The following is a 25,549-nucleotide window of genomic DNA, read 5'->3' on the forward strand; positions in this document are numbered from 1 at the left end:
GTCAAGCGGGCGCTTAATGTGGCGCCGCTGGTGGCTACAGCACACAGTGTATTAAATTTCTTGCCCTCTTGTATACAGTTCAAGTCAATAATTTTATTATGAGGCACGTGCCTGTAGTTTAGACGGCAAATCCCTTCTTCTTGCCTATAACTACCACTATAGAAGGTGGGGAATGTGAAGCATGAATTAAAATTTCTCTAACAGTGCATTGAGTATGGAGTACATTTGAGCCTCTTAATTATAGGCCCTCGCAAAAATCGATACATTAGGTCCTCCAAATGAGCGAGTTCATATGTGTACATGTTTATTTCACGTTCATTTTCAAAAATTTAAGTAAGACCAACACTTGCAAACCATGCCCCGCACGCCTCTGATTTTTACTTGATTCGGATAAATTAAAAGTTTCTTTCCAGTTATCTTTATTTTAAAGTTTCTGAGTGAATCTTAATTTGCCTTGATTCAGAGAATTTGCATAACAAGTCGTTTAAAAAGTATAAGGGGACATTCATCATCTAGATCCATAAGTGAATATCCTCATTTTCTACTAAATCCGAAAAATTCTGATGCTCTTAACGGACCGATGTCCATTCTGCTGGACTTGACCCATTTCCAACTTCTTCGTCGTCAGTTAAGGAATCGGACTATATATCGGAAAATTAAACACAATCTAAATTCAATAATGTTTAGCTGTAAGTTCAAAACAAATGCCACCTGCTAGAATAAGAAAGTTTGATGTCACTTCTGATGGACATCTCCCTTTAAGCGTAGATGCAGGCCAATTATATTGTTTCTTAGAGTTAGTCATCATATGGTTCAGTCATCCAATACGATAATATATTCTAAGAGTTCGATGTCCATTCTGATGGGCGCTGCACAATTTCAAATTTTTAATAAAGTTTATTTGCTGAGTACACAAACCCATAAGAACTCTACGGAATTTCGAACTATCTCCGACCATACATACTCAGACATACTCAGGTAATTTAACATTAAAATGTACATTCTGATGAAGATTTCAATGTATAACCCTTCAATAAGAGATGACATTAATGTGTGTCTGCAATGGACGGCGACAGTCTGAAAATTTGTCTGTTCTGACAGGGCTGATTCATAATTGCCATAATACCAACCGCAGTCGTATCCTCATGGAAGTCAGAAGTTCTAATGTCCATTCTGATGAACGCTTCCTTTTATTTTGCAGCTGCGTAAAAACATATTTGATTGTATACTTAAAAACAACGAGAATTCATCAAGTTTTCTCATTAATATGCATTAACAATCCGTTGTGGTCATCTGAAAGTTCGATGTCCATTCTGATAGATATCAAATTTCCTGCTATTTTGCAAACAAAAAAAACCGGATCTGTGTGTTCTCTAAACGCAGAAAAAACATTGAAAGAGGGTTAAAATATTGATTTGGCACATTTTCCAAAACCATCAACTTGTGTTGCACCCGAATAACAAGTTCTGTAATGAAATACCAAAGTCAGTGGAACTTATGTGGAGAAATCAATTTCCATCACATGTGTCCCGAACAAACGTGCGGGCCATTATCAAGTTCCGATAACTTGAACTAATTAAACTTGAAACCGATGTTGGTAAGCTCCATTTTCGACCTCGTGGACTTCCACTCAACTGTACATTAGGAGTTTGTTGTTTTGGGCAAAGAGCCGTTTGGAACTATTACGGTAAAAGTGGGATTACTGGTTAAAGTGGAGAGTTTTACCATTGCAAATCCTCCGGTCGTCACAGGGATTTCAGTAGGCTTAAGAGAAAACCGGAAATTACTTCCCTGTCACTGGTTTTTTATTATTTTTTTGCGAATTCAGTGATTGATCCCAATTCCAGTAGAACATATAAAATTCATTTTTCAATTCTCTACTGGTGGTGCCACCTGTGGGCTAGAGAGGAACATTACAACCAACCGATTGAGCTCAAACTTTCACTCTCCAGCATTTTGGCTCTATTGCTTAAATTACCTCCGGATGTTATCCCTAGATGGCCTATAGATAGGTAATTTCATATGGCCTCTACGCTACTAGTGCTGGCCAGTTTACTACCACAGCGTTCCCATAAGAAATACAGTGCCAAATTCGACTCCTTAAGGTTTTGAAGGCTTTTGACTTCGAAGATTGGAAAATGGGCTCCCTGGAGTACCCGTTTCGTTCGAGATTTTAAAATTAAATTTAAAACACGACAGGAGGTTGAAAAGTTAATACGAGATTGTTTTGCTTCAGAAGCTGATTCTACGTGTACTTGTGCCGATCAGTTTACCATCATTGTTTTCGTTATAATTGCACGTAAATAAAAAACAGGAACGTCAGGAACGCGATGTCCTTCAGGGTGGGCAATTAATCATAGCAGCTAGTTGGATGAAAAGAGTCGCCAAGAGAAACTCAAATTTGACAATGAAAACAATGAAAATTTTGAAGCAATCAAGACATAATCGCACTGCGGTTAACGGAATCCTGAATCTGTTAGAAAATGAAATCAGAGCGGACAATTTTCCGTGTGATCCGATGGTACGCAGTTTTGCATCTCTAGAGGCGTATTCCTAAAGCACTTTACAATTTATTTAATTTTTTGATATTCTATTGGAAGTAAATGCAAGTCACTACGCCTCTGTACCGTAATGAATAAAGTGATTTTTTCTTCGCTGTGAGGTTTAAGGGTTTCGAGCACTGAAGAATTTTCTTAGCGTAGGTTGAAAGGTAAAGAAGAAATAAATCTTTGAGATCAGGCCAGAGCTTCATTTTCTGTAAAATTATTCCATTATTTGTTTGATCAAAGAGCGATTAGTTTCATTTATTGGTATCGTTACTGTCCTCATAGTGATATTTCGGGGCGGGAGGGGGTCGACAGTATTCTCCAAATAATTTTAAAAATGTTAATAGACTCATGGCCGAAAATACCTTATATGAATTCTGAGACCAAATTCAAATTCCTTCTTCCATTCTTTAGCTTTTTGGCCTCTTGCAGTACTTTTGTACCTTTAACCGTTTTCGTAGAATTTGTATAAATATCTATCGATGCAAATTAAGAAAGTCTAGTCTGCATATTCCGGCTTCTAATCTAGAATACCACGGCTGAGTTTCAGCCATTTTAATAATTTTGTTTTGAATTTTGACGTTTTGCATTTTTCAAAATTTAACTCAAAACATATGCGAGAAAAACGAAAAAAATATGAGAAAAAAATGTGAAACTTTCCATGTGTGTATACAGGGTGATTCTAGATAGGTGGGACAAGCAAATATCTTCAAATCGGGAAGACCTACAAAAAAAATGTTCAAACAAAGTCTTCTTTATTTTCGGGGCCTCATCTTTTTATAATGTCAATTTTTTTTCAAGGTCACCTTCACCTGTCTTTTGGGGTCAACTTCATTTTTTCAAACGTAACACCCAATTTCTTTTTTGAGATTCGAATTCTCTGTTGGCAGTAAAAATGTTTTTGCTTGAAACATTTTTTGCTAAAAGTAATGAAATTCACAATAATACCAAACTCTTATCCCGCGAACGCTACAAGTCCAATTTTATAAAATTTTTGTTAAAACAGTTAAATTCCGTTGAAAATAGTTTACTATGGTTCTTCATTAATTGTGTTAAGACTTGTGTACTCCATAAATCCATCAATGAATCTTATGATTGATTTGTTTATGAATAAGCATAGATTTCGTCTCGTAATCCATGCCCTTTAAGTGGGTATACGTAGTTAGCGCCAGCAATTTTTAGAATTAATTTCTATTTATGTTCTGGTATAGTCTAGGCTGAGACATACACCTTTATTATTTTGTTATTTTTATGTTTATGTTTAGTTTTAAGATAAAAAGTCAAGCAGATTTCTTTAGGCGGATAGTTCGATTTAAGAGTCAAAGCCTCACGAAAGTAGTTTTATTCGTTTCGTGAATCATTGAAATTTAAAGTTTTTGAAATGGCAGTGCGGTTTAGTAAAGAAGAAAAAATCGAAATGATTTTAATTTATGGTGAATCGAGAAGAAATGTTGACCAAGCAAGAGAACTTTATGCCAATCGTTTTCCGTACAAAAATGTTCCAGGGCGTAACATTTTTTATCGTGTTGTGAATCGGTTGTTAGAAACAGGCAATTTGGAGAGAAAAAAACGTGAAAACGCTCAACCACTTCATCTGAATGAGAATGATCAAATTGGCGTCTTAGGTGCAGTAGCCGCAAATCCTCACATTAGCACTCGCCAAATTTCTCGAGATGCAAGTCTTTCGCAGAGTACTGTTTGGCGTATTTTACACGCACATAAATTTCATCCATACCACGTAAGTCTGCATCAAGAATTTCATGGTGATGATTTTCGAAATCGAGTGACTTTTGTACTTGGGTACAAAGAAGACTCCATGAAAATGTAAATTTTTTTTCAAATGTACTATTTTCTGATGAATCCAGCTTCACAAACCACGGTGAAGTGAATCGCCACAACATGCATTATTGGTCGATTGAGAATCCGCGTTGGTTGCGTGAAGTGAAAAGACAGCGACCATGGACTTTAAATGTTTGGTGTGGTATTTTAGGTACATATCTGATTGGGCCATATTTCTTTGATGGAAACCTCAATGCAGAGAAATATCGTCATTTTTTGTTAGAAAATTTGCCGCTCCTTCTCGAAGAAGTTAATTTAGAGCAAAGGTTGACAATGTGGTTTCAACATGACGGTTGCCCCGCTCATTATGCTAGAAATGTCAGAGAAGTTTTAAATGAACATTTCCCACAAAGATGGATTGGGCGTGGTAGTAAACTTAACTGGCCAGCCCGATCACCAGATTTGATTCCACCAGATTTTTTTTTGTGGGGTCATTGAAAACAAGTAGTTTATAATCGAGTACCAAATACTTCCGAAGACATGAAAATTCGGATCAAAAACGCTTGTCGAAACATTACAACTGAAATGCTGGAAAATACCAAACAATCATTTCAAAACAGAATTGTTAAGTGCCTTGAACAGCAGGGGAACCATTTCGAACATCTGTTGGACTGATTTTTTTTTATAATAAATTAAAATTTACTACAAAATTAATAAAAGTGTTAAAATAAATTAATAAAGTTTAATGAAATGTTTTTTATTTTATGTTTGTTATTATTAAGAATTTCATTACTTTTAGCAAAAAATGTTTCAAGTAAAAACATTTTTACTGCCAACAAAGAATTCGAATCTCAAAAAAGAAATTGGGTGTTACGTTTGAAAAAATGAAGTTGACCCCAAAAGACAGGTGAAGGTGACCTTGAAAAAAAAATTGACATTATAAAAAGATGAGGCCCCGAAAATAAAGAAGACTTTGTTTGAACATTTTTTTTGTAGATCTTCCCGATTTCAAGATATTTGCTTGTCCCACTTATCTAGAATCACCCTATATAATGCGTTTTTGACCATGTGTCTATTAGCATTTTTTATTATTTTCCAGAGCACTATTGAATATCTTTTGACATATCTTCATGATGATATATTACATCCTGTATAGATCCTTAGTTATCTCTATTCTGTGCCCTCAATAAGAAACTCGGTCAGAGAATTATTCCTGTAAAGTACGTCCCTGACATCTGTTATACGAATTACTGTCTGTAGATTTCGTTAGACGCATTCCATGAAGGCTTCAGAAGGTAGAAACCCTTAAAAATATTTTCTAGGCTAAATTATCACCAGGGGACTATTGGTTGGAGCGTTATCCCTGTACAAGTACGCCTCTGTCTTTAGATGCACCAAAGTATTTCTCACCTATTAGTAACACTGTAGGCTACAAACTGCACAAATTCGTTGGCATACTAAAACGGATTCAGAAGATACCTCACCAAGTTTGCCTCAATTTTGATAAGCTTAAACCCTCAATTATTCGTGTTTTTCAGGATATACAGATGGTTAAGGCGGATGGTTCTCCTGAGGAATAAAGTGAAATCGACTGTTTCTTAACTAAATTGATTTATTGGAGAAATATGTGATCACAAGATAAAAATATAGTACTGATTAATCTCATTGGGCACTTATCTACGGTGATACGGGGGCATTAAAATGTTCCAACTACCCATTAAGAGGCAAGAAAAGTTTTCATAGTTTAACTTTCCAACAGTTTTAGTGCTCTTAACCATTGAAGACCTCTTTGATCCCTGGCTTATATAATTGATATTTGTAACTAACCAGCACAGCAATATTGAAATATCCACAACCCTTCAACCGTACAGCCTTCAAAGAGTGATGTAACAGCTATTTACAATGCTTTTACCTTCAATTAATATAAAATTTCACATTTACCTATAATAATGATATTACTCTTATTACATTGACCATAAACACTTAGAAGTGAGTTGAAGAATGACACGTATTAGGCCCTAATTATACGTAGTAGGTAAATATGTCCTCGCTAACATTAAGAGAGTTTAAAACCTTAGAGAATTCAATATTCTCTAATGGAGATGTCAAAATCACCTCTTCAGAACAATCCCGCTATCTACAATGTTACCACACATAAGTCATATCGACGTCAGTTTCAGTTGATCCCTTTCTCTCCAGATTGACGAGTCTGGAGCTCACATTCACCCCAAATCCAGATTCCAAAATCCGTAACTGCATACCGTTCAAACTTTAAGATTTATCATCAAAGGGCGTTTTCACGAAATACGTGGTCAAAGTGCCCTTTCCTTTGACAAAAGTGGGACCGCGACACTCGCAGGGATACCCGGCATTCCGGAGAACTTCGGCGGTGTCCTCGGGGACTTGAATGCGGCCCATGACTCCACATGAGTCCATCCTGGAGGCCACATTGACGGTGTTGCCCCATATGTCGTATTGAGGTTTCTGGGCTCCCACCACTCCTGCGATGGCCGGCCCATGGTTCAGACCTAAGGATATGTGAGGATGTTCGACTGTGAAGGTTATTTTAAAGAGGAAAATTACCAAATCGAAGTTTGAACCTTTGGAATGCGTCTCGATTGATTTGCTCCAAGCTGCTCATCAGGCAGATGGCGAAATCTACTAGAGCTAAGATGATGTGTTCGGCTTTTCTGGTGGCTTCCTGGAAAGAAGGTTTTTAGGGCACTAAAACCACGTTTAGATCTTGATTAGAGGTACCTTAAATATGTCCTAAGTAATGCAAAAAATAGGAATTTTAGTACTTGTTAAAGGCACTGAGATTAAGAAAGTTTGCAGAGTTCTGCGTCCAAACTACGAAATGGCAATACTATTCGATTAACTCTGAGATAATCAAAATTGGCCGATCTTTTAGCTGCACTTACCGAACTATCATCTTCCTTCCCTGGTCTGAGGCCAGATGCCAGCATATAGGTGCTTCCTATTGTTTTGATCTTTTCTATGCAGCTGAATTTCGGTTTAAGAAGAAGCTGCAAAATTACGAGTTATACGTGGTTGCAGAGAACTCACAGAATACTGAATGTGCAAACCCAGAATGGGGTACCTCGATTTCTAAAATTGTGGTTCAGTAAATGGCAACATTGCAACGTTCATTTGTCAAACCAACATGGCTGACATGTGCTACAAATCCAAAAGTGCGATAGAGATGGAAATAGCAAAAGATCACAGTTGCAGAGGTGTCACGTTGCCAACTTTAAGTAAATTACTTAAATGTGCAGGATAATCAAGGACTTCATTGTTTCATTGTCAGATTCATGCAATCTCATGTATTATACCTACTTTATCAAATTCGCATATAATCTCATTGAGTAGGCGCAGACACTCCAATCCTTGTTTGTTGACATCAGATTCGTCGTAAAACTCCTTATAATTGGGAATGGAGGCAAACATCACTGCCACGCATGAGTACCTCTCGTGATAGAGATCAGTGTTTATCCGATTGGACAAGAAATGGTCGGCCACATGGGCTGGCAGGATGTTTTCCAGAAGAATCTGTCGAGCAATCCAATAAATTACATTAATTTACGGCAAACAACTTACCTTATTGATCCCCCTCATAGTTTCCACTTCCTCTTGCTCCACCTTTAATTTTTCCTTCCACAAGTAATCAGTCCTTGAAGTATATTCAATTTGTCTGTCCAAAATGTGGAAGAAAACCACCACCATTGCCAGCACCACAGCCGTCTTGGTTTCGAATGGTAGTCCTGGAAATCTTCAGGCACACCGTGACGATTAACCACTACAAGAAATTGAGACTTACTCATCATCATGCACGTCTAAAGCGTGGTATTCCTGGAAGAAATCCAGATAGCTGTAAATGAGAATATGCGAAGCTACCGAAATCACCATGAGTATGAACTTTAAGAGAAATCCGATTCTCAGGAACACTGAGATGGCTGCAAGAACCAGAGCCGAGCTATAGAGATAAGTCTGCAACATCCATAGTGTGTTAGCTTAATAATTGGGTCTTAAACATAGACTTACAGGAACATAATGGACAACTTCTGGAGGCGGTATGATGGGTAAATCCGTGGCGTTTCCAGTGGAGTTGTTTGGCTCTAGAGTGGTCCTCTCTATCGAGTCAGGCTCAATCAGGATCGGCTGAGGGCTGTAGTCGACCTTAAATTATAATGTGAGATTGAAGTCAACAAAAGCAGACACTATGGGACGAACTAAAGCAGTTGATATATGCTAATAAGACCCTTTGTTTCCGCTAATTGTCGGGATTTGCGATGTATTGTGCTTCGCTTTAATGCAGTGCCCTATTACTGAGCTGGTCTAGACAAAAACGGGGATTAACTGGGAATGTTTATAAAGGATTAAGTGGCTGCTTACCAGCGTAACAACGGCACAGGCCGATATCAAAGTCACGCTAACCAGGAAAATGGACAATCTCAAACATCGGCTTTCCGCCACGATTTGACCGGGAGGGCTGCAGGCTCCGGGCTCATCTTGGGGGATGTCTGAAGGGGGACGTGGTCCGCAGCAACCGTCCAACCAGCAGAGGTAGACGAATATCAGCAGGACTACCATGGTGGGTGCGACGGTACCGTAGAGCACTATAGTTCTAAAAATCGGTACAGAAGATATAAAATTTTTTTTTCTTTATGGGGTTTGGTAAGTTGTACGTGAATTCTTCACCTTTGGTGCAGTTTACATATTTTTTTATTTTTTTGTTTCTCTAACTTACCTGGGAATCGTGGTAATTTGCATGACACACATGGCCACAAAAATCAAACTTGCGCACGCAATATAGCAGCGAAACTCAGGGTCGGACTGGCTGCGATATTCATGCTCCTGCTTCCTGTTTTGAAACCACAGTACTGCAGGATTCAGATCCTCGGAATGCCACCATTTTCTAAAAAAAATTGCACTTAGCGCTAAGGTCCTTGAAGGCTCGAAACTTCCTTCCTTAGAAAATAAATTTAATTTAAAAATTACTAAAGCCGGTTTTAGTACTGCTTTTCCCGGGGATAATAAACAGAATCCGATCTCACAGTGTTATCTATTTTCCGCTGAAAGGAGATATCGTTATTTCAACTGCAGCCCTCAAGGATTTTATCCCTTAATAACTGTTTTGTAAAAATGGAACTTACAGCATTGTTGGGCCCTCGGGGGTTTACAAGCATTATCTTTTAATAAAAGCCCCAAAATGCATAGCTAAATTGCTTATAACTTACTTGCACTCCAGGCACGTAGATCTGTCTGGCAAAAGGTTGGACTCGATCATACCCAAAGTCTGAAAAAAGTTGGGATAAGTTTCTTCTCTCCTTTATTAAATTTAGCAAGTTTAATGGTACGCCAGAATTAGTTTATTTCAGCTTTTTTGATACATAATCGATTTAGACTAGCAGCCATGTTTCGCCGACCAAAACTTTCCATGCTCAATTTAAAGGAAACGCAATGGAAACTTGGCTCCTCCATTTAAATAAACGGTTTCGCTGATAACTGTTGCTGCAACTTGGAAGTTGCTGTAATTTCCTGGAAGTGGAATGTAATGTTAAGCAGCGTCTGTTGCTTCGCAATCGAGTTTGCTTTGAATAATTGTTTGATAGTTTAATGGAGGGAAGTTGCCCCTCTGATTATCGACAGTTTTGGAACTGTTAATAATCTCGATTTGTTGCTCATTCGTTTTGTTATTTCCGCTCCAATTTGCGGCTAACTAACCCTGACTAGGTTAATAGAGCAGAAACGGGAATTCGTTAATTAAGGTCCTACGGCAAACTAGCAGCGCTTTCACACTGGGGAACCACATCAACGTCAGTGTAATTGAATTTTTAAACAGGGATCTGAATTTCACTTTCCAAGCTTCTCTTTGAGTTGGATTGTATAGTCACCAAAAATATACTGGTGATGCGTTAATTTCTTTAATACTCTAAATGAGCAAATAGTTCGATCTATTTCATTAAAGTTTCATGAAAATCATTTAAAGATATTTTCCGAAAGCCGGCAACATGGCGTCTCTCAAACCTTAACCTTCCATTACCGCTATTTCTATCGCACATATGCGTTTGACACATAGGTCAGATATGCTGATTTGACAAATGAACGTTACGCTGTTGCCATTGCGCTATAATTTACTGTTAACACTAATTAGTCAAACAATCTCAAATTTTCTCTCGTTTTGATCTTCGTTTTGATCAGTCTAGTCAAGAACATTCAATGTTAATATGAGCGAAGCCACCCTTATTTTGAGTCTATGTCTATATCTAAAGGCTTAGCTAACGCTTTCTTTCGGTTGCCATGGAGATCTGCCATGATCAATGACGATTTTTATATTTTAAATTTCTATCAACGTCAATGTCATGCCTGTGAGCCGAGAGAGCGCTCAGGGCATACATCTCACTCCAACTTGTTATGAATGAAAGGTTTGGTCAGAATTATCTGAGCTACACCGTTTGCGCCTGCGTTTACCCATCACTGTTATAACAACATAAAGAACTCTAAAGAGACATCGTTAATAGGTTTGTCAACTATTTCATACTCGAGCATGTTAGATTAAATCACACACAAGTCAAAAGCGAATGCGTTTATCAATAATTAAATATAGTTACTTCACTCTAATGGGCCCTGGCATTGGTTAGTTTGGCAACCCTTTTTTACCTTCTCATTTTCAAAAAAATCTCTAACCTGCTGATAAGTGGGAAACTGCAAAGAGGAGGTTTTGAGTGAAAAATCAATTAATTGTATCCAAATTAACTTACTGTGAGTTCGATATTCTTGGCCAGGGTGGATTCTGCGATGTTGGCAAAAGGTTTGTCCGCCCCCCAGCACTCTATGTATTTAGTCATTTTGCTTGAAGGCCTGGCCCTAGTAGGGGGTCCCCCAGGGGTGGCAATTCCTGAAATAAAAATTTTATGTTTCCTGAAAAGAAAGGGATTTTGCTAGTTCCTTTACCCTGATAAGCGCAATCTCCAAGACTATTATTTCTCTCCCCGCCAATAGGGCTAATCTTGGCGTTTCCGTTTTGTGTCTCAGGCTCGATTCTCTGCAAAAATAAGCATATTTCTATATTGTTTTACACGCTTTAGTGACATACTTGTTGCCGCTCAAACATCATGAAAGCATAAGATGTAATTTATATTCAAAACTCAGTGAAATGTGAAATTAGAAAATAGCTACAAACTGAGTTGCGTTATTCGTTTGGATAAGTCGAATTTGCATACCGATTGCGTTGCAACCTTTGGTCGAACTTTTATTACGAACTTCCTTCATGGTTTATTCATTAGATCGATGAAGAATAAAACTTTTCTAACCCACAGGGCTTTGCCTATTTATGATTTATTAATTATTTTTCAACTTTCCTCATTAATCTTTAAGAGCAACTGCGCTAACTTACCTTCGGTGGTACTATAAGATAAGTTTCAATTTTGTGGTCGGCCAAGTAGCTTTCCCGGCTGGCGCCATCTCCTAGTTCCACCTCGAACCTATCACCCAGCTGCTGCAGGGTGGTTTTTGTTATGTGAACCCTCCTGGAAAAGCCCGGAAACGCCTCTTTATTCAATTTTAATTTAAGCCAATTTTAGGCAGTTTTAGGGCAGTGAAAAAAGGTTATAACAAAAAACAAAACAGGCTTCTAATTAAGAATGAAACGATCCAAATGACGGTCCATAAATGTAAAAGAAATCCCGTCTTGAGCAAATTTTAACTCGAAGCTATGACCGTAATTAAGGAGACATTTCGAAGAAAAATGGACCTAACGAAAGGCGGTAAACGGTTGTTTGTTGCCCTAGGCTCATTAGCTGGGTTTTAATTCGATTAGAGTAATTAAAAGTAAAAGTAATGAATTCTGTTTGTTGTTTCTTATGGCCGTTTGGTTCAACATTTTGTCCTAGTGAATGCGAGAGCGACGGCAAAGTAGGAGACTTCGTGGGATCTTAGGAAGTTAATGGTCAAAGATATGTCACTGGTGTCTAACAAGGAAAACCCTGGACCCTGTATATTTTAACACTTTTATATTCTCCAGGCATTTCAGGAACATTTTTTTATATAAAGAGCTATGCCTAAAAGCCTTGGCTTTCTGACTAATGAATTTAGAGGCCCTAGAAATGATTTCCTTTAAATTGGAGGAAAATTAATTGAGTTTTCATTGAGATGCTCGTAACTCTGCTAATTTAAATAAACCACCCTGTATATTTTTGGAATTTTTCTATTTTCTAGGTATGTCTGAGATTACTCTGTATAGGCCTTGCCTATAGCTAAACTGCTAGGTAACAAATTATTATTTAATCGGAACGCCCTGGGTATTTTTCAATCATTTCAAGATCACTCTATATAGCATGGACTGTACTTCAGGGTCATTCGTTTTAATATCACGATTCTTGCAAAAGTCCCAAAATTTATGTTTTGTGGTCGAATGCTCAGTAAACACTAATCTTCACTTAACCTTAACAAGTTAGTGCTGAAATACCTTTAAAAGTCGATTAATTAACATTCCCTTTCCCTTCCTTTGTATTCTTACTGAACTCTATTTCATTTAGTTGCATTTTAAACTGCAATATCCAAAACTGTCTAAAACCAATATCCTCTAGGCAGTTACAAGTAACAGCCCTAATCTGCATAACAGGGCTTCTCTTCTGTTTTATCGCACTGCACTTCCATGTAAACAAGACGTTAATTTCAGCCTTCGGTTTAATGAACAAATATTAACTCTAAAGTTAGCCAAAAGTTAGTGTTGTTCCAGATACGTATATATATTCTCTATGTTACTCTCTGGACGAATTTGTGGATACAAGGCCTAACTTGTGGTTAGTCTTATCCGGATGCCGGCAATTATGGATTGAAAAATCAAATCACCGAAGGCGTTGAAGCGGCGATAACCAATCGACGATGATTGAAAGTAATAATCATAATCCCTGAATAGAGCCCAATTTAGATTGTTAAAGGTGGCCTTAATCGAATCTGCAGCTTCAATGGTGCAGAACCTGAGTGTGCTCTGTGCCGCTATAAATTTATTTTTAGATCATAACCCCTGTTTGCGCTGGTTCTAGTTAAATTAAACATAAACTCACCCGGCGATTCCTCCACTCTCCATGTGATTCGCCAAAGTAACATCATCACTCCAGACATCAAATTGCCACTTCCTGAGGCCAAGAACTCCGCACAGAACGTTCCCTGTGTGAATCCCAATCCTCATATCCACATTGAAGCCTGTGGCTTCCCTCACAAACCTGAAATTCACCGTCACTTCAAACCCTTTCAACGTCTCAAGGCCCTTTTCTGTGTTTCTTTACGTCCATGACTAATGCGGCCCTTTTTCCGCTCCGCCAATCACAGAATAGGAATTCTTTTGAAGCTTTATGACAGGAACTGATAAGGGCTTAAAAGACGATAGGAAAAGGGCCGTGTAAAATATGAATTTCCTTTTTTTATTTTTACGCAATTGAGTGGAATATAGGGAAATACCTGATCGCGTCGATCATCTGCAAGCCCATGTTAACGCAATTGTAGGCATGGTTGGGTCTGGAAATGGGTAATCCAGAAACGCAGTAGTAGCAGTCGCCCAGGATTTTAATGCGCATGCATTGGTTGTCCTGCAGGGGAATTTGATATTTGTTAAAATAGGGATGGGAGGTATAAAACAAGGCAAAATTCAATGCGGTTTATGCTAGATAAGTGAGAAATTTTTTAAAAACCCTCGAGTACGGTCCTGTTTCTCATCAATGCGGACTGGTACATATGTTGTTTTTTGGGAGCGCGGGATTTATTTATAAAAAGATATTTGTTTGTTTTTCGGTTTGTTTTTCGAAATTCCGCTATACCGTAACACTTCATAAAAATCATTGGCGTAGATTGTTTCTAAAGGTAAGGATATATTTATAAAACGCGCAAAATTTAATGACTAAACTTCAGGCATTGATTACCAACTATTTTATTTTAGTGCGCCTCTGTTTAAAGCATTAAGAGCATTAAACGCATTGGCGTACCGTATTTCTAAGGACACATTTTTTTCCGTAAAATCCTCTCATGGTTAAACTTCAGCAAAATTGTGTTACATTCCGGAGTTTAATTTCGGCGCGCCGGTGATTTTTTACCTTTAGTACTAGAATTTAAAAGACTACACGTGATTCTCTAGACCGTGAAATTTCATAAAAGCAATGGCGTATTGTGTTTCTAAACAGAGATCTCATAAATTTAGATGCTTGTCCTTTTTAAATTTTCATCCTAGTACGATTTTTTATTTTCATCAATTATAAATTTAGAATGTAAAGGAAAGATTTTGATGCCGCAGGAGTGTATTACAGTCGTTGTTACTCTGGGTCTCCTAATGGGAAACCAATTTGTAAAATCTGGAAACTCTTCACCCAATCTATACAGGGAGCAGAGGCACGATTAGTGATAAATTGAGGCCGTTTTTTACATACCAAAAAGGAAATTTAAAACCGAAAAAAATCAAGCCTCATAGGTTTACAGTTTTATTCGCCTTTTTGCAGATTTAAGTTTGAGTTAGCAAGGAGTGTGCTTTAGGAAATTACTGCAAATCTGACCGTACAGGAAACCTACTGAGGCTCGTCTCGGTGACAAATGTAAGAAGAATGTTCTTTTCCTCTTTGAAAATTCTGGCGCTACGCCTCTGAATGTACTTGTCTGACAGAAATCAAGAATTTTTATTAGTATACACCTAAAGGGCATCGTAAGTAAAAGAAAATAAATATGTTTCCCTTGCAAAGAAGGAACAGAAACGGAATTGTGTGTTTTCAGGAGAAAACCTTGTTTTTCTCCAATTCGTGATACTAGCGGTACGAAGGTTCAGCTTCGTGCTAATATTTTATGACTCACGTAAAAGAGAAATAAAACGTCTCGAAAATGATAAAATAAAATACACTGGAAAACCCTGACCGCCGAAGTAACGGACACCATTTTATTGCCATGTTGTAAAACAATGTAATTTTTTCGAGGTTTTATTGCGGGAAATGATTTCGTGCTTCAAGATCTAGAGAAAAAAATAAATAAATTGTAACTTCCCTTAGACGTATGAGCGCAACACGATCGAAGAATTTTCGCAACTCTCGTTCCTCATCGCACTGATACATGCTTCAAGTCTTTGAAGAGATCACGAGGATTAGTGTCTTTTTGTCAACAGTTTATTTGCAGTGAAGGCCTCCGGGAGGAGAGGGGATAATATCTTCCTAGCACTGAGAGTTATTTCCCGAGTGACTGCATTTTGATGGAGATTAGAAATAAATTCCGAAGACGGGTTTTGCAGAAGCCACTTGCCATTCACTCGGGGGACTGGACCGTTTATTAAACACAATAAACAGCCGGATTATATTCACGCTGCGGAAATTCCGGCCGGAATCGATTCTTCGTCTATTGTAAACGATATTATTTTTCTGGTAGAACTCAATGAATGTGGGAAACATTTTTATCCAGGATTAAATCCGTCTTTCTGAATTATTCATTTGAATCTCAATTTTTCTTCGAAACACACCCATGCGACCATAATGCAGTACTCACGTAATTCACAGGAGCAACTGACGATTGAAACTCCTGCTGACAGTGAAAACCCGTTTTGTTAGCTGCCAGGGTACGATAAATTTCAGTTGCAGAGTCCATAAACAGAAACGTGTTTCAATCTGGGCAAATTACATTGCAGAGGCCCCATTTAAAACGGTTTTGACGCAGCGTGGACATAATTTTTTTCAGTGTACGCAGAGGTATTTGGGTGGAAATTTCACGAAAGGATCGATTCAGAGTTGTTTTAATAGCTGCTCACGTTATTTTAACTGTGAAAAGCGCAGTGGTGTGGCAGACATGAAGCTGAGATATGAAACTGGGGCTTCAAAATCAAGCAAACCGACCAGTTTCTAAGCCCATGTGCTGAATGTTGCAGTGGAAGTGACAGAAGCGATTATCTCCTCCGAAATCAAATTTAAAATCAAAAAAAGATTCAAACATTGCTTATTGTGAAAGAGGACGTCCAACGCACATAAGCACATTTTTATTCAAGGTCATTTAAAGAACATTTCAAAGCCAACTTTGTTTTTTTAATGGAATACTGATTTTTTTTATAAATTTGCACATAGCTTAAAAAATTAAGTGTTTTTTGTAAACTTCTTGTTTTTCAGATATCAACAAAAGTTCAAATGGCGCATTTAAAATAACATATGATTTAAGTTACGAAAAAACTTTATTAATGGAAAATAAAAATTCACAGATTCAAAAAATTAACCCAATATTATAGTAAACATTATTTTTAAACATTTATCAGTCGAGCAAATGGTCAAAATGTTAATCTTCCGAGTCGAGACATTTTCCAATTTTCATGATAAACTATCTCGAAACATTTCTAAGCATTTTTCCAGTAATTGCTTCACAAATTGCTTTGTTGCAGTTTTTCATAATAATCGGAGTAGTTGGGACTTGAACGTATACTTTTTCTTGAAGATAATCCCAAAGAAAAAGTTTGATGGGGTCAAATCAGATGACTTGAGTGGCCAGTTCATTGGACCTATTTGGTTGTTTTTATTGCTGGCTGTTCTTGCACGAGTTTTTTACTTGTCCCAACGTTGCCATTTTGCACAATTTTTTAATTATTCGATAAAAAGTTCGACGACTAGGTGCTCTTTCTTCAAAGAATTTTTGCACATAAATCCGATAAGCTTCCGTGCCGTTCTAACCATTTCCTCCATAAGCTAACACCATTTTAATTTTCTTTTCTTTAGAAAAGTTCCCCATTTTTCACTTTTAAATTAAAAACTTTAGTTAAAAAACTAATAATTAGCTTCGTCTGAAAGATTCCTTTGAAATTTATAAATAAATTCGATACCCCCCCAAAAAAAAACGAGTACATTCAAGTGAAAAGATGGTCTTTTTGTTCGACTAATAAATGTTTAAAAGCAATTTTTAATATGACACTGGGTTAATTTTTAGAATCTGTGAATTCTTATTTTCCATTAATAAAGTTTTTTCGTAATTTAAGTTATGTGTTAAATGTACCAGTTTAATTTTTATAGATATCTGAAAAATAAGAAATTTTAAAAGAAAACTTTTCCAGTCAAAAATACTTAATTTTTTAAATTCATTACGAGTTTACTCAAAAAATGGGTGTGTGAATAAAAAACACAAAGTTAATAGTGAAATGTCTTTTAAATGATTGAGTACGTCCCCTTTCATAACAAGCAATGTTTTTTTGAAATTTTTTTATTTTAAATTTGGTTTTAGAGACAATCGCTTGTGTCACTTTAAATGAAACACTCTGTATATCTTTAGTACAATTACCCGGTATTAAAAAACCTTTACAAATTCACAGATTATGTGATGATGTGAAACTTAAAGGCATAGTGATATCACACGTGAAACTGCGATAGGCTGGAAGCTACAATATTAAGCAATACTGAGGACTTTCCAAGACCCTTCCTGCCTTTAAAATATGCTACGACAATGTAATTAGTACAATTATCTCGCACTAATGTTTCACCACTAATTGCCAACTTAAGGCTTAATGGGGGCAAAAGACAGTGGTGGAGAAGACATGGAACTGAGATAAAACAGAAACCGTAATATTAAGTAACGGAAGATTTCCCAGGAGTCTAATTGTCCTCGGAGATATGCTACGCAAATGATTTAAGTACATATTTCTGTCTCTAAAACTCTTTTACGAATCAATAAATTATAAGCTTGACGAGGCAAAAAACAGTGGTGTACTAAACGTAAAATTGAAATGGAACAGAAATTTCAACATTAAGCAATGCTTTGAATCCCCCAAGACTTACTACCATTAGAGTTCTACAGCGCAAATGAATTTAATATAGATATCTGGCTCTAAACTGCTTTTACAAATTGATAAACTCTAAGCTTGATGAGGCGTAAGACAGTGATATAGGTAGCTTAACTACACCACTGCTTCGATACTAAATAATACCTGAGCTAATAGTGGTGACTTCCTTGGGTCCTTTCCCACATCAGAAATATACTACGCCAATGACTTTAGTAGAACTCTCTGGTACTAAAACTAATTTACAAATTATCAAATTTTCATTTTTTATAAGGTAAAAGGTAGCGGTGTGGTAGGCATAAAACTGAGACATAACGGATGCTTGAATATTAAGTAAATGAGAGATTCCCGGCAATCTTACTATCTGTAGAAATAGGGTACGCCAAAGAATTTTGTATAATTAATTCGCATTAAAGTTCATTTACAAATCGGCAAAATTTAATCTTAATAAGGAAAGAGACAGTAGCGTAGTTTGAGGCAATTAATGCCTCGAGAATATTACGGTCCTTAGGAGGATGGTGCGTGAATTAATTTTGTGCAGTTATTTTCTACTCAAGATCGTTTGCTAATCGCTGAGGTTTTAATCTTGATAAGGCAAAAGACAGTGGCGTAGAAGGTATAAGCTCATGTGAAGCGGAAGTTTCAACGTTAGGCAATGAATGAATTGCTCAGACAATTAGTATTTTTAGAAATACTCTACGTCAAAGAATTTAGCACAATTATCGAGCGCTAAGGATAATTTATAAACTATCAGAAAGTTTTCACAAGGAAAAGTCAGCGGTGTGGTTGGCGTGAAACTAAGACGTAACGACGCCTTGCACATTAAGCAAACGAGGGACAGCATACACGACCCCATTTGATGCAGCTGCACAGTCCCATAATTCCCCCATATATTCCCCATATTCAATTAAACCGGGGGCAATATGGCGGCTCTAAAAACACGCCGAATCCCCATTAAACCGGACTAATTTGTCCTTTAAAATTTAAATACGCCGACGCATTTGGTGTTTTATCCGTCCACGTAACTCCCATTTAACTAATATACAATTAAACAATGACCAAAACAAACATTTTCGTTCAATTTCAGGAAAGTATATCCCTGTACCTGCAGGCATATAAATTCCTCTCGAAACATAAATGAGACTCAAATCAATTTAGAAATAAACGTGGTATAAGGCAATTTAGGTTTGGACACTCCTTTAGGGTGATTAGTTCAGTTAGTGTGTGTTAGTTATGAGTCCGCTTTCCGGAGAATTTATGAGAGGCTCCCTAAGAGAAGGTTTGATTCTAAAGATTTTTACTTGGGAAATCAAACATACGCTTACACAGACCTAATTAACTCCCATGAGGCATTTTGATGTGCTGTGGCAATAATAGAATACTCAGCCAGATCTAACAATGCTTTTGGGATTTAATTGGGATATAAAAACCCGACAGAAGTGTCCATTACGGATCTTTATAAGGCGCCATGAAATGGCCTACTCAGTAATATAAGCCAGGATTTTATTGTCCTCTCGTGGTAACTCTGGTAAAGGCCATCTAAGCCGTATTGTTACAAATACGTACCTGAGCGATTTGATCGAACCTTCCGAAGAGCTCGTTGAGGGTCTTGACCAGGTCGCTTGCTGATAATTGTTCGCTGAGGGTGGTAAAGTTGACGATGTCAGCGTAGAGGATGGAGACATTGTTGTGACGTTGCACGTACATCTCGTGGAAGGTTTGGGTTTTATGCTCTGAGCAGGCATCGGCCATTTTGAGCATTATACTCCTCTTGACCTGGAAATGGAAAAAACCTTCAGCAGTTTCGATGAGACCGGGGGGGGGGGGGGGGGGAGGGCCCATAGTTGGGATAGCAATGTACGTCAATTGGATACAGGGGCATAAATTGCTGTCACAACCGTGAACAATCCAGGAGCGTGCTAGCCTTGAATTTCCATTAAAACAGATATGGTTTAAAAGGACAAATTTTGAAAATTCGTAATTTCTAAAAGCGTCAATCCACACGCCAAGGAAATTTATTTTGAACGAGGTCCATGTTGTGAAACAAAGTTCGAAACTTTGGTAATTGCATCTACAGGGTGTTCCTGAAATAATTCTACAACAATTAACCAGAAATTCTTTGATCAAAGATAAGATGTTGTAGGCAAATTTATCTATATCCAATGTTGCTTCGTTTTACCGCTACAGGGTGCTAAAGTTCTCAAATTAATATTGTTTTTTGAAATAATTAATAAACACTTTTATCGATTTTCACTCATTTTGGAACTAAGAGTTAAGTACTACATAACTTGGCGTGTTTTGACAAAAGCGAAATATTTCTTTAATGCGTAGAAATATTAAAAATGACGCATGGTTCGTGAACAAGAGTTTATATTTTTGTTCTCCCCGTTATGAATGACTTTAATTTTTTCTCTGCCACAAGCTGACGTTATTTTGAAATTTTTTTGTCTCTTGTAAAATTTTCTTCAGACGTGCTGTTTCTCTACAAAAAAAATGATTTACGGTATTTTGCAAGTTGCAAATTACAAATTTAAAATCATACCTGCAAAGAGTAACAGAAATACAAGCTTTAATTTAAAAATCACGCGCCATTTTTAATATTTCCACGCATTAAAAAAGGACCTCGCTTTCGTCAAAACGCGCAAATTTATGTAGTAGCTTTTAATTCTAAAATTAGTGAAAATCGATAAAATCGTCTATCAATTATTTCGAAAAAATTGTATTAATTTGAGAACTTTTGCACCCTGTAGCGGCAAAATGAAGCAACATTGGATATAGATTAATTTACCTAATATACCTTATTTTTGGTTAAGGACTTTTTGGTCAAGCATTGTAGTCATTTTAGGGACATCCTGTATAAAAATCCAGGAGTGTACTGGGATAATTTAGGACAATTTTTTTCTATTTTTATTGTTTATACAAAAAATCTTTATTTCCAGAAAAAACACTTATTGATCATTTGGCCTTTCTGCCCTTGTGACAAAAACAGTTACAGTTATACATAAATAATCTTTCGTAAAATGCAAAGAAAAGAAATTACATTTGGAAATGCTAAAATAGAGTGGTTGAGGCGGAAGGGAAAGGAGATTGTCTTGTTTGTCTTATAAGGCAAAGATGGCTCAAAACGGTCGTGTTTTCACGATTGCCTTCTTGATAGCCCAAATTTTTATTTCATTTTCATTTATAATCCCCAAAAACGCCACTCTACGCCAATGCGTTTTCCGCGAATCAAAGTTGACATACTAAAATAAAGTCGCAAAATTGTTAGGCATCCTAAAGGGTACCCAGAGGCGTGCTGCCACTGAAGGCGTCATTCTTTGCCAATGATTTTTGTACTGAAAGAAAACGGAAACCACTGAGGTTGCTTTATTCAGCCAATAGAGACCAAAGCGTCCTGAGCAATATATTTCAACACTTCTCTCTCCATTCCCCATCCCTCACTTACCTCAGCAGCTATATATGCAGGAATGACGCTCAGCAACAGCTGTTCCTGCTGTCCCTTCTCACATTCCAGCTTCACCCGTGACTCTATGCAGGTCCTGGTCCCCACAAAAGTCCTTCTATGCGCAGCCTCCGTTAGATGTCGGTAGTACAACCCAGTAAAACTGCCAGTGACTAGGATAACGCTTTCTGGAACCAACTAGAGAACCTTCCTCAAACACAAGTAGCAGCCCCCTCTTAGAGTCTCACCTGCAAGAAATCCGCTTCCTCCCCTTGATTCAATCTATGCGCGATAGATGTCGCAATATGCGCTACGGTTACTATGGTGGCTAAGGCCAGAGACACCGCTCTGGAAAGCGGCATCATTGTGTGAATAGCAAGGAGAAGGGCGAAGAGTGGCAAGGGCGCATGCCTGCCGGCTATTTATACGGTTAACGGGAGTTTCTGGAAGGTTCGAGAATTACCTAGCAAAAGCATAGCCGTCGCTGATGAGGCCACGATAACGAGAGAGGCGATAAGGGCCCACGCCTCCGATTCGAGGATAACGGGGAACTGGGAGGCCATGAGGATGGCTATGAGGGCGAAAGTCACCACTGACATGGTGCTTATGGGCAGAATGCTTTTGTGTTGACCCTAGAATAATTAAATTATATTGTGTATGGATCAAAATGTTCGAAATTTGCGGCGCGGGAGCAGTTTTGTTCTATTAGTGCCGGTTAATAACGTTTCAAATATATTGCGTTTGCAGAGGCATAAATTCCGGACAATAGGTCGAACTAAAATTCAATTGTTAATTTAATTGAAATTTAGCTCTATTGACTTCAAGCTAAAGGGAACTCCTGACAAATTCTATAGGCGCATCCTCCATCTTGTCAAGATTTTTAAGCATTCCAAATCAAATCTTCTCATTTCCTATATCGTTCAATCTTTCACAAATCAAACCATCTCCTCGGTGTCAGTCAGGCAATCTGCATCCATGAACTCCAATCACGTATCTGCATTTGAAATCCTGAATATTTAAATTCGCTCGAATCGCGGACGGCACCTGGGATAAATTCAATTTTGTCGCTATTTAAAATTATTCCCAGAGCGGAGTTTACGATGGAGTTCGATTCAATTAAGTCGGAAGTTCGATATCTTGATTTTACTGTCGGATGCTTAATAGGAGACAAGCCGAAGACCGGAGAGTGAACTTCTTTTGTGTTTTGTGTGCGTAATTAAAGCCCAAGAATTTGTTTGGCTTTCAAGCTTTTTTAGGGTAAAGTTTTGATTAAGTTTTATTTTAAATTCCCTCATACTCGACTTCTTAAATTAAAGCTAATTAAATCTCAAAGACACGTGCCTCCAGTCAGTGTTGATATGTGATATTCCTTAGAGGAAACCTGTATATTATTACATTTGTAAAACTATTACCTAGAAGAGACAAATTCTCTGCAATCAACCTTACAAGTATCTCTAGTAGTATCTATACTAAGTGGCTCAATAAACTGTCCTTCGTCCAAACGATCCAAACAAGCATAAAGTAGTCAACGTCAGGCTTTTCGGTCCCTTCCTATATCGGAAGACAAAATTGTCCAAGACTCAATTATCTTCCAAATTGGTTTCTCCTAAATTGCGTGACATTAGATTACTTCTCGATGCACGAATAAGGACGGCTATATACGTCGCTCTAGAGACAGTCTTTAGCCTCGTCTTGTCCCTTCATTAGATTAAAGGACATCAATTAGAGACATCAAGAAGGAAACAAACAAAAAGTCACGAACAATTAGAATTTAGGTCTAAAACGTTAACCTATTTGGGAGGAAAAAAATGGAAGTAAGTAAACTTTGAAGTTACTAAAATATTAATGTGTCTGCCTTACCCATGAGGGCTTCATTGGGAAGCTTTAATCTTACCTGGGCGTGTAAGATACATGTGGTTATGAGTATCCCGACGGAGACTATAGTAGACACTGTCAGTCCTGAAAGGAACAAGGCGTGCTTCAGTCTTATGCAGTACCGCTGGTACAGGGTTTCCAACTCCATTCCATCCACTAAAACAAAAAAGAAAGTTGTTATTAATGGAATTCAATTTTGTAGACATGGACCGCAGTCGAATTTAACTCAAATGACGTCAAAATGACGTATTTGGCGCTTAAATTCCAGATTATGACGTCAAGATTAGAAGCTGCGTTCCTTAATTATTTAAAGGGATTTAGAAGTAAACTGAGGAAATTACATTTTTCATTACTTTAACAATTGGAAAACTTTATAAAGATTCTGGATTGGAAGGAAAAAGCGTAACATAATGCATATGGAAAGGCAATTGCCGCAAACAGAGCCTTGTTGTAGTCTCTTTGATTGGCCGAAGGGTCAAGTGACACCTCAAACTCCCCAAGTTTGGGAAATCGAAGCAGTTTCCAGCTCATTTCTCTCCATTCTTCGCGATGAGAATTCGAGACACAATCGTAATTTCAGTTTTACCCAATAAAAGTCTCCATTTCTCCTTGTAAACGCGTATTATCTGCTTGTTTCTCTATCATCTTTTTTTGGCTTTAAGTGAGTTTCAAAGGCAGCACTTTCAATTAAAACCTACCTTAAAAGTGTGATACATTGGGGGAAATTGACCTTTAGGAATATAGACCCCCTATTAAACTTTTCTTTATATTTAATCCTGTGAGTGTGAATTATTCTTGAGGCTGGGTCTTATTGGAAGGGGGATGAAGTGGACAAAGGTCTTTTACTGACCCTTTCACGATAGGCACTTGTAATGAGATACTCGCCAAGTGTCTAAGGATCGCGTTAATAAAGCAAAAGGAGAGAATCCCCTTTGGATAAGTTGATGTTATTGAGAGCTCTAGGAGCGATGAGCTACTCTTTGATTTTGAAGTTGAAGAACTCGCATAGAGGGAGACTTCAAACGCAAGATGCATATTGACGCTACTTTTCCGGGCAGTTCCAGTGTTTCTTCTTGTGCCCAATAAATCTACATTTTTATTCAGTTTTCTTGAAACTTGGATGCAGGAAACGAGGCTCCCTACATTTATCAGCGGACAGTTTATTGGGTGTGAGTGTTTGGGCGAAAATTGGAGAGAAAGGGCAATCTCAGCGGCTTTAATTAATCAATTTTCAGCACCTCAATTCAGCTTTCTTTGTCATGATACGCCTATGATATTCACTAGACCTATGGACACTAGCATGAATTGTGCTGAAAAAACTGCACATTAATCCAATTGGAAACAGGGGAGTACGTTTACTGGGAGTAAAACGCTGACCTACTAATACCTACTAGACTAGTATCTTGCTGATTGTGAGTGTATAAAATAGACGACCCTAAGGATCTGCATCTTCTTATCGTGCCATAATGGGGTGGATGCACCAAATCTGGACACAGACGTATTATACCATTAGGTGAAAAACTGAAGACATTCTTAAGAATTTTGATTCTCTGAAACCTTTATGGTACGCCACTATGTGCCATCATATGTTGCGTTCAGGGGTGTTACCAATAAAAGATAAATTAATTAGACACTTTGGTATAACCGAAGACGTTATAGGAATTGGAGCTTCGACACAGTTCCTTATTGAAAATTTAGGACAAAGGCCAATTTTGGGAAATTGTTCCTTCGGAACCCTCTATGGTACGCCAATTATTTTCGTTAAATCCATTAAAAAAAAATTCTCGTTTCATCCCACAGAGGCGTACCTCGAATTTCTAATGCTGGCGCAATGCAGAATCTCAAAGGGAGCTTCCTTGGCAATCATTGAATAAATTGTAAAATGCTTTCGGGTTACATATGTTCATAGAGATGGCAGACAATTTAGCAACATATCCTTTAAGGTGATTGCGTATTGGATTACACGGAGAAATGCCTTAAGCTTTTAGTTTCATAGATACAGAGATAACGTTTCACAGGGAACAGTTCTGCAACAATTTATCTCTGCTTCGAAAATATCCGATAACTGTTTACTTCTATTGCTTCCACAGTTTATCGGTCGATGAGAATGGATTGAGATTATAGAGGAAAAGT

General features: G+C 37.6%; 1 protein-coding gene across 4 annotated transcripts in view; it reads right to left on the bottom strand.

Annotated features, from left to right (window-relative positions):
• Nucleotides 1-5,919: 5,919 nt before the first annotated feature.
• Adcy2 (adenylate cyclase type 2 Ac76E) overlaps nt 5,920-25,549 on the bottom strand; it is a 37,712-nt gene continuing 18,082 nt past the window's right edge. For 2 of the 4 annotated variants that reach the window (XM_066394445.1, XM_066394442.1), the window contains exons 2-22: nt 23,436-23,572; nt 22,005-22,173; nt 21,790-21,959; nt 21,545-21,739; nt 19,666-19,875; nt 13,788-13,915; nt 13,394-13,552; nt 11,722-11,854; nt 11,280-11,370; nt 11,087-11,223; nt 11,013-11,030; nt 9,563-9,621; nt 9,073-9,240; nt 8,718-8,949; nt 8,367-8,501; nt 8,143-8,312; nt 7,923-8,094; nt 7,662-7,874; nt 7,247-7,351; nt 6,909-7,026; nt 5,920-6,853 (exon numbers count right to left, since the gene is read on the bottom strand). In XM_066394445.1, the coding sequence (XP_066250542.1) occupies nt 6,597-6,853; nt 6,909-7,026; nt 7,247-7,351; nt 7,662-7,874; nt 7,923-8,094; nt 8,143-8,312; nt 8,367-8,501; nt 8,718-8,949; nt 9,073-9,240; nt 9,563-9,621; nt 11,013-11,030; nt 11,087-11,223; nt 11,280-11,370; nt 11,722-11,854; nt 13,394-13,552; nt 13,788-13,915; nt 19,666-19,875; nt 21,545-21,739; nt 21,790-21,959; nt 22,005-22,173; nt 23,436-23,572 (3,176 nt within the window). In that variant the 3' untranslated portion in view covers nt 5,920-6,596. The remainder of the gene's footprint in view (nt 6,854-6,908; nt 7,027-7,246; nt 7,352-7,661; nt 7,875-7,922; nt 8,095-8,142; nt 8,313-8,366; nt 8,502-8,717; nt 8,950-9,072; nt 9,241-9,562; nt 9,622-11,012; nt 11,031-11,086; nt 11,224-11,279; nt 11,371-11,721; nt 11,855-13,393; nt 13,553-13,787; nt 13,916-19,665; nt 19,876-21,544; nt 21,740-21,789; nt 21,960-22,004; nt 22,174-23,435; nt 23,573-25,549) is intronic. The other 2 variants (XM_066394446.1, XM_066394444.1) reach the window with 2 other exon arrangements.

The sequence above is a fragment of the Euwallacea similis genome, chromosome 10, assembly GCF_039881205.1.
Source record: "Euwallacea similis isolate ESF13 chromosome 10, ESF131.1, whole genome shotgun sequence".
In the NCBI taxonomy this organism is placed as follows: Eukaryota; Metazoa; Arthropoda; class Insecta; order Coleoptera; family Curculionidae; genus Euwallacea; species Euwallacea similis.